At 41.0% G+C, this 16739-nt stretch overlaps 1 protein-coding gene across 1 annotated transcript; it reads right to left on the reverse strand.

Annotated features, from left to right (window-relative positions):
- Positions 1-106: 106 nt before the first annotated feature.
- On the reverse strand, positions 107-6818 carry LOC306842972 (G1/S-specific cyclin-D1). The gene is made up of 5 exons (XM_079374210.1): positions 6492-6818; positions 4926-5141; positions 4406-4565; positions 2832-2980; positions 107-2733 (listed from the first exon to the last, which is right to left on the reverse strand). Exons 1-5 carry the CDS (start codon positions 6687-6689, stop codon positions 2578-2580), a joined length of 879 nt encoding a protein of 292 aa, XP_079230336.1. The 5' UTR covers positions 6690-6818; the 3' UTR covers positions 107-2577.
- Positions 6819-16739: the final 9921 nt, after the last annotated feature.

Below are 16739 nucleotides of genomic sequence, written 5' to 3' on the forward strand. Positions count from 1 at the left end.
AAGCAAAGCATCCCACGAGCACTGAATATATGGATCTTTACAAGGTACAAATTCAATTCATGGGTTTATGCAAAAAAGAAGATGAAGGGAAACACCACTGCTGATTGTAGCTGCGTCGCATTTATTAAGACAACGACTTGATGTGGACATGCCAGGTCTCTTGTATTCAGAACAAGACAGGCAGCCACTTATACATGAATAACTGCACTGTGTTAAATTACTACAAGACAAAACTATGGCTTTGTAAGTACACATGGCAGTATAACGGTGTCATTTTTCAAATAAAAGCTTCATAAACTCATCAAGATGGGCTAGAAGAGGCTTAAGTGGGTATATAGTCTCCTTTAATGAAACAAGCTAAAAAAAACTCAAAAGAGTTTATGGCACCAATTCCATTCAATGTGCTTTCTACTCGCTCGCATCAGGACCCAGTAGGATGATGATTAACATGTTCATTTGCATTTTACAACAGGACTAACAGGCATGGTATAAACCAAAAAACAATCAAATCAAATCAAATAAAATAACATAAAATTAGCACTAAAGAAAAATCCCAGACTAAAATCAATGCTAAATCACGACTGTAGTTTGAGGTATTGTGGGTATAACAGGAATATTTGACTATTTTTCATCTGCTTTTTTGTTGTTTTTTGATTTTTTTGTTTCTTTTTTTTGTTTGTTTCTTTGTTTTGGGAATAGCATAGCGTAGAAATCACATTAACAAAAATTGATCACATAAAAAAAAAAAAAAAAAAACTACCAAAAGAACCAAAGTTGTCAATAATATCATAATTTTCTATGAGAAAATTAAAACCTATTACATGGCATTGTATTGACATTTCATATAAACAAAACCAAAAATAGCAGCAAAACAAGACAAGAGAAAGAAGCATGTCTTTTTCTTTTTTTGTTGTTTTCCATTTGAAAGTTTCATACTTGCTGGAAATCCCTCCATAGCAGCTAAATATGAGGAGTGTCTTCTCCCAGGTTCTCCTCTTAAGTTATTCCTCTCGGTACAAACGTCTCAGTTCTGCTTTAACTCTTTGATGTCCAGCCATCACCCTTTTTTGCCTCCCTCTACCATCTCTAACATCTTTCCTCCTCATCTTCCTCCCCTTCCAGAGATCCACAAGACAAACTGACATCTCTGGGTTTGTGCAAAATCTACTTGAAGCCACAACTTTTGTTTTAACAATAACTAGACCACAGTACATCAACTCGGAAAAATACTTTAACTATGGTGTCACGAGTTAGCAACTAGCGGGTCATTATACATACTTCAAACATAGGTACACTTGGGCATTCGTGCATACTGGCCATGAGAGGGGAACTGAAAAAATAAATAGTTCTTAATCTTTGATTTAACATCGTAGTGTTTCTACCGCTCTACATGCGTTCTGTTGGATCGCACCTTAAACGTTCCCTAGCATCCATCTGTTCTGGCGGGAGGATCGCATAGCTGTGGGCTTCAGTTTTCAACGAGCAAATATGTTCTCAGTGTCCCCCTCTTCTCCTTTCTCTAACAGACCACTAACACCATAGATAAAGAGACCTGCTGCGTCCTCCATTCCATGTTTTCACCCCATTGTTTTAACAACTGTGGATTTCTTTCTTTTTCTTTTTTTTATCTAAAAGTCTGCCTTAAACGACGGACTGAAAGTGCTTTTTTTCTTTTTTAAATGGAATGGTTTTAGATAATACATGAATCTAAACAAAGAAAGCAGACAGTGGACTGCACCGCAAGCTTAGCCGGGGAGCAGGTACAACATAAGCTTATTGTGTCATGGCAGTGATGACGATATACATTATTAATGGCAGTGAAGGCAACGATTCGAAGAAATGTTTCCGTCTGGCCTCAAGTTAGAACCCCAGCCCCTGGCAATCCATAGCCTTCTAGATCATAACAAAACTACATGCGTAAAAAATATACTAAGGTTACATAAACCATTTTGGAAGAGAAGAGAATCTTGTTAGGGAATCTGTCTAGGAATTATAATAAAGTGACTAAAGGCACAGCAAGCGGGGATATATTTACACGGATAGGCTGCAGAAAAAGCAGGGAGCACTCGTGGCAAGTGTAACAAGGTACTATCTATGACAGAAAGAAATCGAAGATACAAATACCGTCTCTTCTCTTTCAAAAATAGTTTCTGACACACTTGAAATAAAAATACCCAGCGTCGTCTTTTCAGCGACAAGTCAGGGCAAGTCACAACTACTGTTGTCGTTTATACAATTTTAAAATCCTAGATAGCCTATATCATTTTTCGCTTGTTTTATTTTTGACTTAGGACATAGAGGGGGGCTGAAAGACAGAATTGAGATTTCCATTCATTCCCTGTCTTCCATTGGTGGTCCTGGCCAGTGACAGCCCAATGGTCAAAACCACAGGGGATGCTGCTCAGCAGTCAACAGTTTGGGCATGCTGAGGGGCAAGTTGTCGAGGTATTGGTCGGATGGTGGGGTGCAGGTGTGAGCCCGTTTTCCATTTGTCCCATGAAGCCTTTGGCCGAAGCCCATACCCAACAGAAACAAAGACGAAGAGATTCATCGCACACAAGATGAATAGCGATCCGTTCAGATATTAATGTCTCTGACGTCTGTGGGAGTGCAAGAGAGGTCCTCGTCCTCCTCCACTCTTTTGGTCTCTGTGGAGATGTTGTGCTGCTGAGCTTGTCTGAGACTAGATTCCAGCAGGGACTCGATCTGCTCCTGACACGATCGCAGACAGTCCTTTGAAACAGAAACAGGGAGAGAAACAGGGAGATTAGCAACAATGACAACGACATATTGGGTCTTCTGGAGTGATATACGGAAGGTGGAACACTTACAGGGTCGCTTCTGATGACTTGTGAGAGGAAGTTGGTGAGGTTCTGGGATGAGAGGCAACTGTCGCTGCTTTTGAGGTACAACCCCTGCACTGCTGCTGCAACGCTGCCGGCCGCGATCATGGATGGAGGGCTTGCGATGAAGTTGACATCTGAAAATAACAAACGTACCGTGGTTGGAACTCAGGAAATTCTCAAAAATGCCACCAAAAAGTAAGTGGCCCAAAGAGTAAGGGGAATAAAATGGGCAATACTGGTTAAGAAGCTAGGGTTGGGATTGAGCTCATAATGAAGCATAGCATGACTAAACTATAATGAGAGCAGGGTTGGTAGGGGAAAGTCCGTGACATTTGGGGCCCGACACCATTCTGCGGCAGGGCTCAAAGCCTTTGAGAGGGAGGCAGATGACTTTGCTGTAGGTCCTGGCAAGCTACCCCCTACTGCAGCCTTCTCATTCCCAAAACGTCCCATAAATCATGCCTCTATGCGCACGTTAACCCCAAAAGTGCATAGAAATCTTAGGGTTTTCAAGATATTACCATCTCCTACTTCATAAAACACAACTTGCTCAAAATGGCTCCGGTGCGTTCATAACCTGAACGGCCCCTCACAAAGACAATAAGCGGAGCTTATAAATCAATGCCGCCTCTTTCCCTTATACTCTCACTTTGCGCTTCGCCCACACATGGCGAACAGAGAAATACAACTGCCTTTCTTATAGGAAGTCATCTAGCATTGCTAGCTCAGAGACGAGAGGGCAATTGTCAAGACAAATTGAGCATAAAGGCACGGGAGCCTTCACCCCTGCCCATTCATTTCATTCACCAGTGTCCACCCCCTTCCCAGTATCCATCCAACCACACTCTCCTTGGCTGAGATCCCAGGCTACTTCCCAAAGAAATGCAGGTCATAAACATAAAAGGGGAGCGAGCTGCGGTGATACCCACCATGTAAATGGAGGGACAAAAAGAGTGGGGAATATACCAGAGTAGTTCCTTCCTGAAGCATTACTGGCTTATTCTAGCAGGTGATAAACTGACTGCTGTAGGTTGCATGACAATGATGTGTATGGGCAAAAAAAGTGGATTTGCAGCCTAACATCTGAACACATGCTCTCAATCAAAGAGACCTGGGCATCAAGATGTCTAGACATGGGAAAATATCAGATTACAAAGCCCTTTTCACAAGAAAAATGTCAGAAAACAGCTTCCTCATTTTGGTTCACATGCTCTCTGTGCATAGCAGTGGTGTCGTGAAGCAGGCAGGGCTTCTCAGGAGCCGTGGTGCAGTCGCAGCAATCACCACAAAAGGAAACAGACTTCCTCTCTCTTGCAGAGGCTCACACTGGTTTACAATAACTGCGAGTGAGGAATTAGGACAAGCGAGATGGCTCTTTCCATTGCAATAAAGAAGTCCGCCTGATAGCAAAGTACTGGGTGAGGTAAAGGGAGGTTCTTCAATGCATGTTCGTAAAAAGCGCTCAATACATTTGCTTGGTCGGCAATATTTATGCTAAGGCAAATTCTCTTACATGCATAAAACTTAAAGTAAAACTGAACATAAACAGTTAAACATACCTGTTGCACAGAGGGCCACAAACGTCTGGGCGTGCTTGCGCAGTATCTGCTTGGAGCTCTGATGTATAGGCAGTTTGGCGAGGAAATGTTCAATGAAATCATGTGGTGTCACTGAGGCCAGATCCCACTTCAGTTTATTTAGCGCCAGCAGTTCCATTTGCTGCGAGGGAGATATAAAAAGCCCAAGTTTACATAAAGGAGCATTTTCCACATTTGATTTTACACTCTTTGACCGCTAGATGGAGATGTCGATTAATTGCACAGTCAAGCAAGGCCTACATTCAATTAATGGACACATAAAAAGTACAAAGAAGTTTTTAACACGAGGGTTTATATTTATGTCTAAGGGGTGGCTTTACGTTTGCAGACCAATCCAATTATCTGGCTAAGATTTTTAATCCAAGACATTCACGTACACATCTTTGAGCAAAATTACCTTACTTGCATGACTTTAATTGACTTAAGTTATGCACAAGAAAACAGTATCAAGCTGTATAATTATGAAGTGTTGAATAATTACCAATAATTCGCCGGGACGGACGGAGTTGTCCGTGTATATGCACAACTTCTCTGCTGTTAGTGGCACAGTCTCTTTCATCTTAGAGGCCAAAAACATACAAGTTGCTCCTAACAGCTGTAATCTGGTTTTTTTGGTGGGCTCGACAGATAAAAACCTGTCCAGGTAGTTCATAGCCAGCGGAAAAACTTCCTCTTCGCATTTCTGCTCTTCACAGACCTTTAAAGAAAAGAAAGTACATATAATAAAGCAAATATCTCGAATAATTGGCTGTTTTCCACCCTAAATAGGTGGTAAGAATCGAAAGAAACTAATATTTTGGTGAACATGAATAAGTGAAAATATATATTTTTTTGCTATGCTTTAATCTTATGAAGTTACCCCACGCACGTGCTGAGTCTTGCATTTGCACTAGAAAGGGTTAAGTTAGAAAATAGACTTCTGCGAAAGCTAAAAAGAGTACTTAATCAGTTAGTTAACACAAATCTAAAGTATTGGAGAAAGTAGAAATATTGCAATTTGCTGCTGATGCTAGCAGTCCTTGCTTTCCGAAGCAAAAAGGTGGCGTCCGAGCTAGGTTCAGGAAACAATTTTCTAGTTCGTCATCTTTTCAAAAAATATTTAAAAATATACGAAAATTGTTTCGCTCGACTTAAAACACATGTAAATGTTGGGCAACGCATGCTTTATTGGATAAAAGCAAAATCTTTCGAATTCAATGATAAAAACGCTGCGAAATGAATTGAAATCTAAAGCCTCTACATACAAAGCGAAGCATGCGACATTTGCGAGAAGCGGGTGTTTCAAAAATTAATATAAATTATTCCAAAGCATTAAATCTAATATTAAATATCTGTAAATCCAAATCATTCGATGGGAAATATAATCCGACCGTTTATGTTACGATATTGAATTTAGAAATTAAAAAAATCTTATATTTTTAGACCGTCGTGCAGGAGGTGTATGGCAAACTGAAACCAAACTTTTAAGATACAAATATTACGGTTTCTTGCAAAAATGAGGTTTTAATTATACCTGTGATTTAAAGGACAACTAGTAAGCGCCTTTACGCAAGTGATGTCAATAATGTTCCCATTTTAGAATTTAGAAATTTAAAAAATTAAGCAAACGACAACAAAGATGGCGTATAATAGGCTACTGGCAGGAGTGAGAATGCATACGTGTACATTGGTATTAAATTGAAATAAAATCTAAATTCATTTATAGTTTCTTTAGATTAATAAGAAACGAAACACATGAATGGGGAAAAAATAGTCGATTTAAATAAAAATGCCATAGCGGAAACCACGGAAAACGTCCCAGGTCTAGGATTGATATTACTTTCGTAATAAAACATAATTTTTACGCCAAAAAATCACCAATAATAGTCGGACAGCATATTTCCGTGTGACAGTTCTGGGATGGATAATAATGCTAAAGAAGTGAAGTTACATTAAAACATATTTACATTTATTAAACAGTTCTTGGGGTCCAAAGAGCAAGAGCAGATCATCATGAGGCAAACTTGTGTAGCTAATACAAGAAGACAACTATTATCCAAAAACAAACCTCGAGCATCCATGTGGCGACGATTTTCCTCATTTTAGGGACAATTTCTTTCTGAACACACTTGAAATAATTTGGCGATGGGAGATAGTTTTCCTCTGCTTTGAGCATTGTCTGTAAAACTCGGTCATTCAACAGGTTGCTATCTTGGTAAGCTCTTCTAATGGTATCCACTTCACAGCAAAACAACTGGTGTTCCATGTCTTCAGCGGTGCCCGAGGTTTAGCAGTGACAAAAAGTAAGAAAACTGGATCTCGTGTCGGACACTGGTCCCGTGGATGCTTCGCTGCCTCTGGTGAACCCTCTAAAACTCTCGCTGCAGCTCCACTTGACAAAACTCCCCTATGACGTGACTGTTGTTAAGGGAAGATCAAAGCAGCAGCGAGCCTGTGAGAGAGCGAGAGGCTGTCTGCTCAGGGCGGAGGAACTATCTTCTCTCGAGCTTGGGCTCCTTCCTTTAGCAGTATGGAAATAGGAGGTCCTATGCCGGGTGACGAGTGACCAAGGAGAATCGGCGGGGGTGCAAGGGGGCAGGCTGCTAGTGTTGTGGGTATCGGGGGTGGAAAGACGGGGTAAAAGGGTCTGAAGATGTGTATTGGTGAAGTAGTATTGGTAGGGGGCGGTATAATAGCCCAAATCAAGGTGCCCTGCACTGTGGCATTGAGAAACTCGGGACCCAAAGTTTTATTCATGTCAAATTCAAAGTCTATGTTAACAACTGTTTTCTGGTGAGACACCTTTTTTAGTTGTTTAAACTCTTTATGACTGTACTAGCCTATGGCACAATCACTTTATGAAGTTTTACATTAGAGTCATTTATGCATAAACTCGAATGCGGTTTCCGTATATGCGTACAAATGTGTGGTCTGGGGTGGAAAAAAAGAAGAAAAAAAAGAAAACTCTTTTGGGTTCCCCTAAAAGAAGGAAGCACTAATTATCCTAAACCAAATGAACGAGAACGCCTGTTGCCAGGCAGAACTGCGGCATAGCTTTCATCTGAAAACTCCTCGTGCAGATGTATAATGTACAAAATATTTCGTAAAACTTTAAGAAATCTCACGAGAGGTTATTCCATGTGTCGCCCTAACTTAATAACCAAATATAGCTCCTGAAGTTTCAATAAAATGTTTATTTATGTCTACCTATTACATATTTCAGAAAATATTGAAAAATGTCATTACACCTTTTAGAATCGTGAATAAACAGTGTTCCTTCTTTTAAAGAGTATACTGGCTTGTCTATGGACTTTAGACAGACCATCTGCACATAGCGTTAACAACACAAATTGCTTGATAGAGTTTGATCAAATAGGGGCGCTCTCACTTTAAAGACCTCACTGCCTCACTGCTGTAGCTTCAGGATGAATCGAAGCTTTAGAAATTCCACACATTCCACTTTCAGTACCGTAAAACACGTCATTTGGGTGTCCCAAAAACTTTGGAGTTGAGAGAGGAGCTAGCAAAAATAAAGGAACAAGTTTTTCATATTACACCGTTTCCTGTTTTTATTTAATTATTTTGTATAATACAGTGATATCAGCGACAAACTTAATACGTTATTATATCGATTCTTTTTAATAGCCTACAAGTAAACATTAGTTCACTTGCTCTTTGAGATCAAATGCTACATAGTCCTTATTGCTATTAGCCTATATATATATATATATATATATATATATATATATATATATATACTAGCCTATATACTATATATAAGGACTATTTTAAGCGTCCATGTTCAGAACATGCATCCGAGTGGAAAAATAAACATAATACATGCATAGGTCTATTTAAAACCTTGTGAACTTTTCCATTATGAACAAAGTGAATTCTCTTCTAAAAAAAAAAACAAACAAAAAAAAAGCGTACGAATTTGTTACCCACGGCTATAATAATAACAATAATAACACTAAAAATAATAATAGCAACAACCTGGTTCTAATAACCTGTTATCCCACAATAATTTTCTAAATACACCTTTTTGGCACTTTTTTTCCTGACAAAACGTCTGAGATCGACCTGTCAATAACAAACTGTCAGAAGCTGTTTCAGGAAAGTTTCGAACCTAACCTATTGTAAATAGACAGTAAATAATTACTGATAGCTTTCTTGGGCTACAAAAGTGTTGCTAACAATGAATGACCGACCATGTGAGTTTTTGCTTGTACTTCTATTATCATAAATACGGCAGAAAGAGTAGGAAGTATCTGGAAGTGCTGCGGTCCAATCGGGAATCGCTCTCTTCTGTCTGCAGACAGTGCATGTACATTTCAAGTCCGATTTCACTCTTAAAAAATAGATAGCAAAATATTAACATGTATCAGAATTGATAAGATGTTTATTGTGGATTACTGATGCAGTATTAAAGGTATTGCAAGTGACCGAAACTATCACAATCCATAGGAACCTGACAGCATTAACATAACATTTTTATCTTCCACCTCAGAAAACAAGTGCCGTCGGTTCGGAGGAAATTACATTTATCTGATTATTGAGTTGGCCTTTGTTAGTGAGCTTCTAACTTAGCTCAAGACCCTTGAACCAGCTAAGCATGTTTTAGTGGCCAACTTGCTGAACTCTAGCAATGAATGCAAGCTGTAGGCTACTGCATTTTTAATTTTAGCAGGTTTCCCACAGTCATGGAAACGTGGAAATATCAGGGAATATTAAAATTGGTGTTTTTCAGGTCTTCAAAGAATTGATATTAATAGATAGTCTATTCATTATAAAAAAACAACAACAACAAAACATATTTTAAAAATAGTTATAATTAATACAGTTATGTTTATATTGAATCATGAATGAAAAACTAACGCAAAGTCATTTGTGATTGAATGGAAATACTTTTTTCCTCTTTTAGATTGTTAAATATATTTACACTCACATACACACATATATGCCATTTTTGTGGCACAGTTGTAATCTGCACATTTATAAGGATTTCCTCAACAAACAACTGGATTTAAAAGTATTACAAAATAGCTGATTTTTTTTTTTTTTTTTTTTCATCGGCTAATGTTCAGGTGGATTATTAAGCACATTACCCATTAGGGAGGTTTAAGGTGAATGTGGATGTCTGCGTATGAATGTAGGGATGAGGGCACAATAAATAACTCTTTCTGACTACCTAGAGGTAAATGACTCAGTCCTGGTGAGCACTGAGATTAAGAAACAAAAGTAGTGGGATAAAGGACTATCCTTTTTCAAGGATTCAAATAGGGTGTCGGTCTAATTGCCAATGAGTGTCCATCACCTCCCCCAACTCAAGATAATTTCTACCTTTATACCTGTGCAGTTATACCTTCCATTTGTCATCCACTGTATTATCTCTATAATGTCAATGGCACATAGTCTACTATGCACATATGCAATTTGTTTGTTTAAACATAGCCCTGGATGCCTTAATTTAAATCACAAAGAAAATGGAATATATATATATATGTATATATATATATATATATATATATATATATATATATATATTTTTTTTTTTTTTTTTTTTTTTTTTAATTCAAAACAAGAGTACAAACTCATTCCCAATCTTTTTTTTTTTTTCTTAATAATATATTTTGAGAGAGCTGGACATCTGTCCACTGCAACAAAAGACAGAGGTATCTGAGAGGTAGATTGTGCATCACCATACTGTAACAACAGTGAAAATTTGTTACATTAATGGTCACTTATTTGGAATTTAAGGGTTTTGATTGAACCCTTATTTAGTATTTATGTTGTTTTATATTTAACAGTTACATACTTTCGGCTTTAACATTTATATAGAATTATGAGTAAAAGTCAAAAGTAATCTGCCACAGTGGTTTAGAAGTAACATCAAACCCTGAAAGGTAAAAATAACTCATTCATTGTATTAGAGCAGCCTGCAGTAAATCAACAATAAATCATTGTGCTAGTGCAGCTATCGTAATGCTCAGTTGCTAGCGCAGAGCTAACGGCTATCCTAATGAGCAGATTGCTAGTCATCAATCACTTGAGCTAATCCCTCCACCTATCACTTTTACCTGCAGACTTTCTCCTCTTCTGTAGTCTTCGTCTTTCTTACTGAATATTACCACTCATTAAGCAGTGGCTATTTGTCCTGTGCCCTCAGGTGTACGAGTACTGATCTTGTCCATCCTGTAGCACACAATAGACTGATAATCTCGAGCTCTTGGGATGGAATGCTTGCTTGGACACAGTTCAGTTCAGGTGCTTTTATTAGCCATGTCTATTGGAACCAAAATAATACATTGAATATTGAATGGATTATAATAATCTGTTCATTGATTTGATGGCTCAGTCGGATTGAAAAGTCTTCATGTAAACTACTCCATCAATACGATCCGAATGAAATATTGATCAGACTGAAACGCCAATCAATAGCAAAAATGTAAGCATGTAAACGGTTCAATGATATCTTCTCAGTCGGATTCAAAAATACCTTGCGCACGTGATGTGATGTGTATGTTCACCAGGGTACTTTTAAAATAAGATATCGGATAAATTTTACTTCTTGCGAACATATTTAAAGGAACACTCCACTTTTTTTTGAAAATAGGCTCATTTTACAACTAAAACTCAACTGTTTAACTCTAGGGGAGTTGTAAAATTAGCCTATTTCCAAAAAAGTGGAGTGTTCCTTTAAGTCTTATAAACTGATGAATGGAGGAGACGGAATATTTACAAAATATTTGCACTGCTGGCATTTTGTTCAAAATACATAAATGCACATGTAAACTGAAATGTGATGAAAATCGGATTGCAAAAAGGGTTCAGTTAGAATCTGAAATCAAATTGGATTCATTCAGACTGATGAAAATTAGTGCATGTAAACCTACCTAGTGTGATCTCAAATGACACAACAGCTTGGAATGCAATTACTGAAAATTTACAGTGTCGTAAAATAGAGATGAACAGGGCTTCATGATGAAAGGCCTGATGAAAAGTCCTGATGTCTCAGCCTTGATAAAATCTTTATAATGAAAAAACAATGGTATGGTACAGCACAATATAACAGGGATCCAAGATGAATGAGTATCTTTACTGCATTTTTTCAGGTAAATTTTGAGACAGCGATATCCATGCATTGCAAAAAAGTTTATACAACAACAGTCACTTTTGAGATACAAGCAAAAGAGTACTTTCAAGGCCCAACAGTGTGTCTTTTCACAACTGATTTCTGATTCAGCTAAGGAAAAGGAAGGATGAAGCGTTCCCCTTTTTTCTGCAAGATAAGCATGATGATATAATCCGAAGATTCCCTGTTTAGTTCTGCTATCATTTCTCACCACTTCCATAATGCTCGTCTGCACATTTTTGAGCAGAACTAACAGTGTCCAAAAACTCCAAGTGGAGTCCTAGACATCAACATAGTGTTGGCCCAGATCCAGCCCACATCTGGCCCCTGTGAAATCCATCCGGGCCAGATGTGGGCCGGATTTGGGCCGACACTGGTTGCTGTCTGGGTTCCTGCGGCCTCTGTGCCCCCAAAACCTCTTTGTTGACGGGATCCATTCCGATCCCAAAGCCAGTGCGCTTTCACCCAGTGGCTACCTTTTATTCCACTAAAATAAAATCCAAATGGAAGCAAATGGATTTCCCAAGAACTATGCAGGAGGTAGAGCAGCTGGCCCATCACCCTCAAAAGAGAAAATAGACATTTTAAACCCTTTTCACACTCCTTCATGTTTTACTGGAATTTTAAGCAATAATTGCATTGTACACAATGTTGATTTTTGGGGATCTGATATGATATAGAATAAATGGATTTTAGCAGATGATTTTAGCAGTGTTATGTAACTCTCCAAATGCCTTAAAACATGTCTGTGTCCAGTATTCTGGTCATCTTAACAAAGACATTCTGTTAAGATGATAAGGAGGTCCATCGACCCTTGGTCCTTGGAGATGCACATACATAGAGGAAGCATTATCCCGTGCCCATTATTTGACACCAGAAGTATCTGTTAGTTCAAGGGGCAAGTCTTGTACTACATACAGTAACACTGCATTATGTTGGCTACATCCTCTCATCAAGTGAGGAATGCATGCTAGCATATATGCATAATTGCATGAATTAAGTCTGTAATTTGCTTGGTGGGTGTTGACAGGGGCACACGGGGTCACCTTGCACTGCAGAGAAGCCTTGTTCTTCAGTGACCAGATCACAGACAATGCACCGTCTTCTAGTGCAAATGCTTGGCCATGAGATTAGGATTTGAGAGCCTCTTAAAAGAATTCCTGATTTGCTAAAGCAGTACTTTGCTTTAGCCCATTTATCTTACAATTCTATATTTACGAATGCTAATAACTGTGTATTTGCAGATCACATAGGCACATAATAATATGTTTTATTTTTATAGCGCCTTTCAAGAACCCAAGGACGCTTTACAAAATAATACAAACAATTGGCAAACAAAATACACCAGACAATCAGAGGGCAGGTGTTTGCAAAAATAACTACAGATAATTAATTACAAGAGTTAATGCAATCAGATGATGGAACTAAGATGGCGGCGCGATCAGACGCAGTGGCTGCTCCGGGTCCCAAAGACGGCGCTTTTATGTCTTTTAATGTCATCTGTTCGTCTCCATATGGTGTCAGTTTACCGCTAACTCATAAGGAAATAACCCCAGAACTCATCTATGATCACCAAAGTCTTTTGGATATCAGCAACGCATATGAACATCAACTCTCGCCGGCGGCTACTGAGAAGCTACGAGGCCTTTGTTTACTGCTGGAGTCGGACCTCGAGACCGCGGCCTCGCCTACTGACGCTACCCACACAAGGCAGCGTCGCAAGCGGTGTGAGAGAGGACGGAAGCGCGGTAAGCACGGTAAATACGAGCTAGGCTAAGAGCTAACCCCACAAGACCGGCTCTTCCAACACTCATGCTCTCAAACGTTCGCTCTCTGGAAAACAAACGGGACTTAATTCAACTCAGTCAAGTCAAGTCAAGTCAAGTCAAGTCAAGTCAAGTCTGCTTTATTGTCAATTCTTCCACATGTACAGCACATACATACAGAGAATTGAAATTACGTTACCGTCAGACCCTTGGTGTAAACAGTTAACATTAAACACGTTCAAATACAGATAATACGGTTTAAACATATGTACATACAACTCTATAGCTATACAAGTAAGGACATTGTAGAAAAAAAATAAAGAAATAGATAAAGTGGCATAAGGCGCATGGCAGATAGTGCATACCAGTTAAATAAAAACAAAACTGTGCAGATATATTTGTAGTGCAAAAAGAGCTTGTCAGTCTGTTAAATTGACAGGAGAACAGTCTTTTTATGAGACTATCCGAGGAGGTAGTTTGCAGTCAATGCTGGATGAGGTAGTGATCAGTCCAATGCTGCACAAGTGAGAGGTGCTGGTCACAGTTTGTAAGTAGGTGGAGGTGGCTGGTCCTGGGGGTGTGGAGAGCCGGAGGGGGGGGGGGGGGGGGTCTCATAGTGTCAGAGTTCAGTGTTGTATGGGGTAAAAAGAGGGGAGGGGGGTCAGGGAAGGGAGGGAGCTTCCTGACAGCCTGATGTATGAAGCTGTCCTTCAGTCTGCTGGTCCTCGCCTGGAGACTCCGCAGTCTCCTCCCTGATGGCAGCAGACTGAAGAAGCTGTGTGTCGGGTGGGTGGGATCACCTGCAATGTGGAGGGCTTTGCGGGTGAGACGGGTGCTGTAAATGTCCTGGAGGGAGGGGAGAGAGACACCAATGATCTTCTCAGCTGCTCTCACTATTCGCTGAAGTGACTTGCGGCAGGATGCGTTGCAAGCGCCATACCACACAGTGATGCAGCTGGTTAGGATGCTCTCGATGGTGCCTCTGTAGAAGGTGCACATGATGGGGGTCGGGGCTCTGGCTCTTCTGAGTTTGCGGAGGAAGTAGAGACGCTGCTGTGCTTTCTTGGCCAGTGCTACAGTGTTGTTAGTCCAGGAGAGGTCCTCTGTGATGTGCACACCCAGGAACTTGGTGCTGCTCACTCTCTCCACAGTCGCACCGTTGATGGTCAGAGGGGCATGCTGAGTGTGTACTCTCCTGAAGTCAACAACAATATCCTTCGTCTTCTCCACATTCAGAGAGAGATTGTTGTCACTGCACCACCCGGCCAGGCGGCTCACCTCGCTCCTGTAGTTTGTCTCATCTCTGTTGCTAATGAGACCCACCACAGTTGTGTCATCCGCAAACTTAATGATCAGGTTAGAGTTGTGTGACGGTGTGCAGTCGTGGGTCAGCAGAGTGAAGACCCACGACTGCAACCACTTCACAGACAGCAGAGACACACGGAGCCTGTGGCAAGTCATTCAGACCATCACTGACTACAAGCCCCGCCACAGGCCTGTGATGAGGACACATCCCTCCCCGATGCACTCAACCACTTTTATTCACGGTTTGAAATGCAGAATGACACACCTGCACAAAAACTGCCCACACCTCCCAACGACCAGGCGCTCTGTCTGTCTCCAGCCGACGTAAGGAAGACCCTATCAAGGATTAATCCACACAAGGCTGCGGGTCCTGACAACATACCTGGCCGTGTTCTGAGAGACTGTGCTGCACAGCTGACAGATGTCCTAACAGATATCTTCAACACCTCGCTGAGCCAGGCAGTCGTCCTCACATGTTTCAAATCCACAACAATCATACCAGTACCAAAGAAATCACCTGTGTCCTGTCTCAATGACTACCGTCCCATAGCACTGACTCCAATCATGATGAAGTGCTTTGAGAGGCTAATCATGCACAACATCAAAACCAGCCTCCCCAACACACTCGCCCCGGTCTAGTTTGCATACCGTCCAAACCGCTCTACGGACGATGCAATTTCCTCCACCCTCCACCTGGCTCTTACCCACCTAGAAAATAAGACTCCTATGTTAGAATGCTGTTCATTGACTTCAGCTCGGCATTCAACACAATATTCCCACAACAGCTCATAAATAAACTAAACCTGCTGGGCCTTAACAATTCCCTGTGTAATTGGATCCTGGACTTTCTAACCGGAAGACCTCAGTCAGTCCGTGTCAGCCACAACACCTCGAGCTCTACCACACTGAGCACAGAGGCCCCACAAGGCTGTGTGCTCAGCCCGCTGCGCTTCACACTGCTGACCCACGACTGCACTGCCAAGTTCAGCTCCAACCACATCATCAAGTTTGCTGATGACACAACAGTGGTAGGTCTCATCAGCAACAACGATGAAACGCACTACAGAGAGGAAGTGGCACAGCTGGCTGAATGGTGTGGCACTAACAATCTGTCCCTCAATGTGGAGAAGACAAAGGAGGTTGTGATGGACTTCAGAAGAAACTCCGTTGACCACCCCCCACTGACCATCAACAGCTCGACTCGAGACTCGAGACTCGAGAGAGTCAGCAGCACTAAATTCCTGGGGGTGCACATCACAGAGGATCTCACCTGGACCACCAACACCATGTCACTCTCCAAAAAGGCACAACAGCGCCTACACTTTCTCCGCCGGCTGATAAGAGCAAGTCTCCCTCCACCTATCCTGACCACATTCTACAGAGGCACCATTGAGAGTGTGCTGACCAGCTGCATCACTGTCTGGTACGGGAACTGCAGTGCTGATGACCGCAAGACCCTCCAGCGGACAGTGAACACAGCTGCAAAGAACATCGGTGCCCCTCTCCTCTCCATCCTGGACAGTTTCCTTACACGATGCTCCAGCAAAACCAACAGCATCATGAAGGACTCCACCCATCCCTCCCACAGTCTCTTCCAGCTCCTACTATCAGGAAGACGGTACCGGAGCATCAGAGCCCGCTCCGCCAGACTGCTCAACAGCTTTTTCCCCCAGGCTGTGAGAGCCCTGAACTCAAATCACCCGCCACCTCAAATCACCTGAAACCCCATGCAAACCCCTACCTCCTGAAACATGGACCCTGCCCCCCCCCCCAACCCAACCTTACCAATCCAAAGAAAAAAACTGTATGGAACTTTTTTTTTTTTTTGTGCTATTCGAAGTGTGCTACACACAGGTGAGTGGGCCTGTACAAATCACCTGTAATAACACACTTTCCTCTATGTGCACTAGACACTTTATACACACTGTTGCGTGTACACAATCCCACAAAAGAGGCAATATATGTATGTTTACATGCTCATGCACTACAAATCATCCTGCACTGTTCCCCAACCAGCTGTTTGACTCAAAATGTTTCTCTACACATGTACAGTATTTGTGAAGCATTCGTATAGTTTGTATTTTTTATCTTCTATATTTTAGTTTGTATA

The sequence above is a fragment of the Barbus barbus genome (genome assembly GCF_936440315.1).
Source record: "Barbus barbus genome assembly, chromosome: 2".
Taxonomy (NCBI): domain Eukaryota; kingdom Metazoa; phylum Chordata; class Actinopteri; order Cypriniformes; family Cyprinidae; genus Barbus; species Barbus barbus.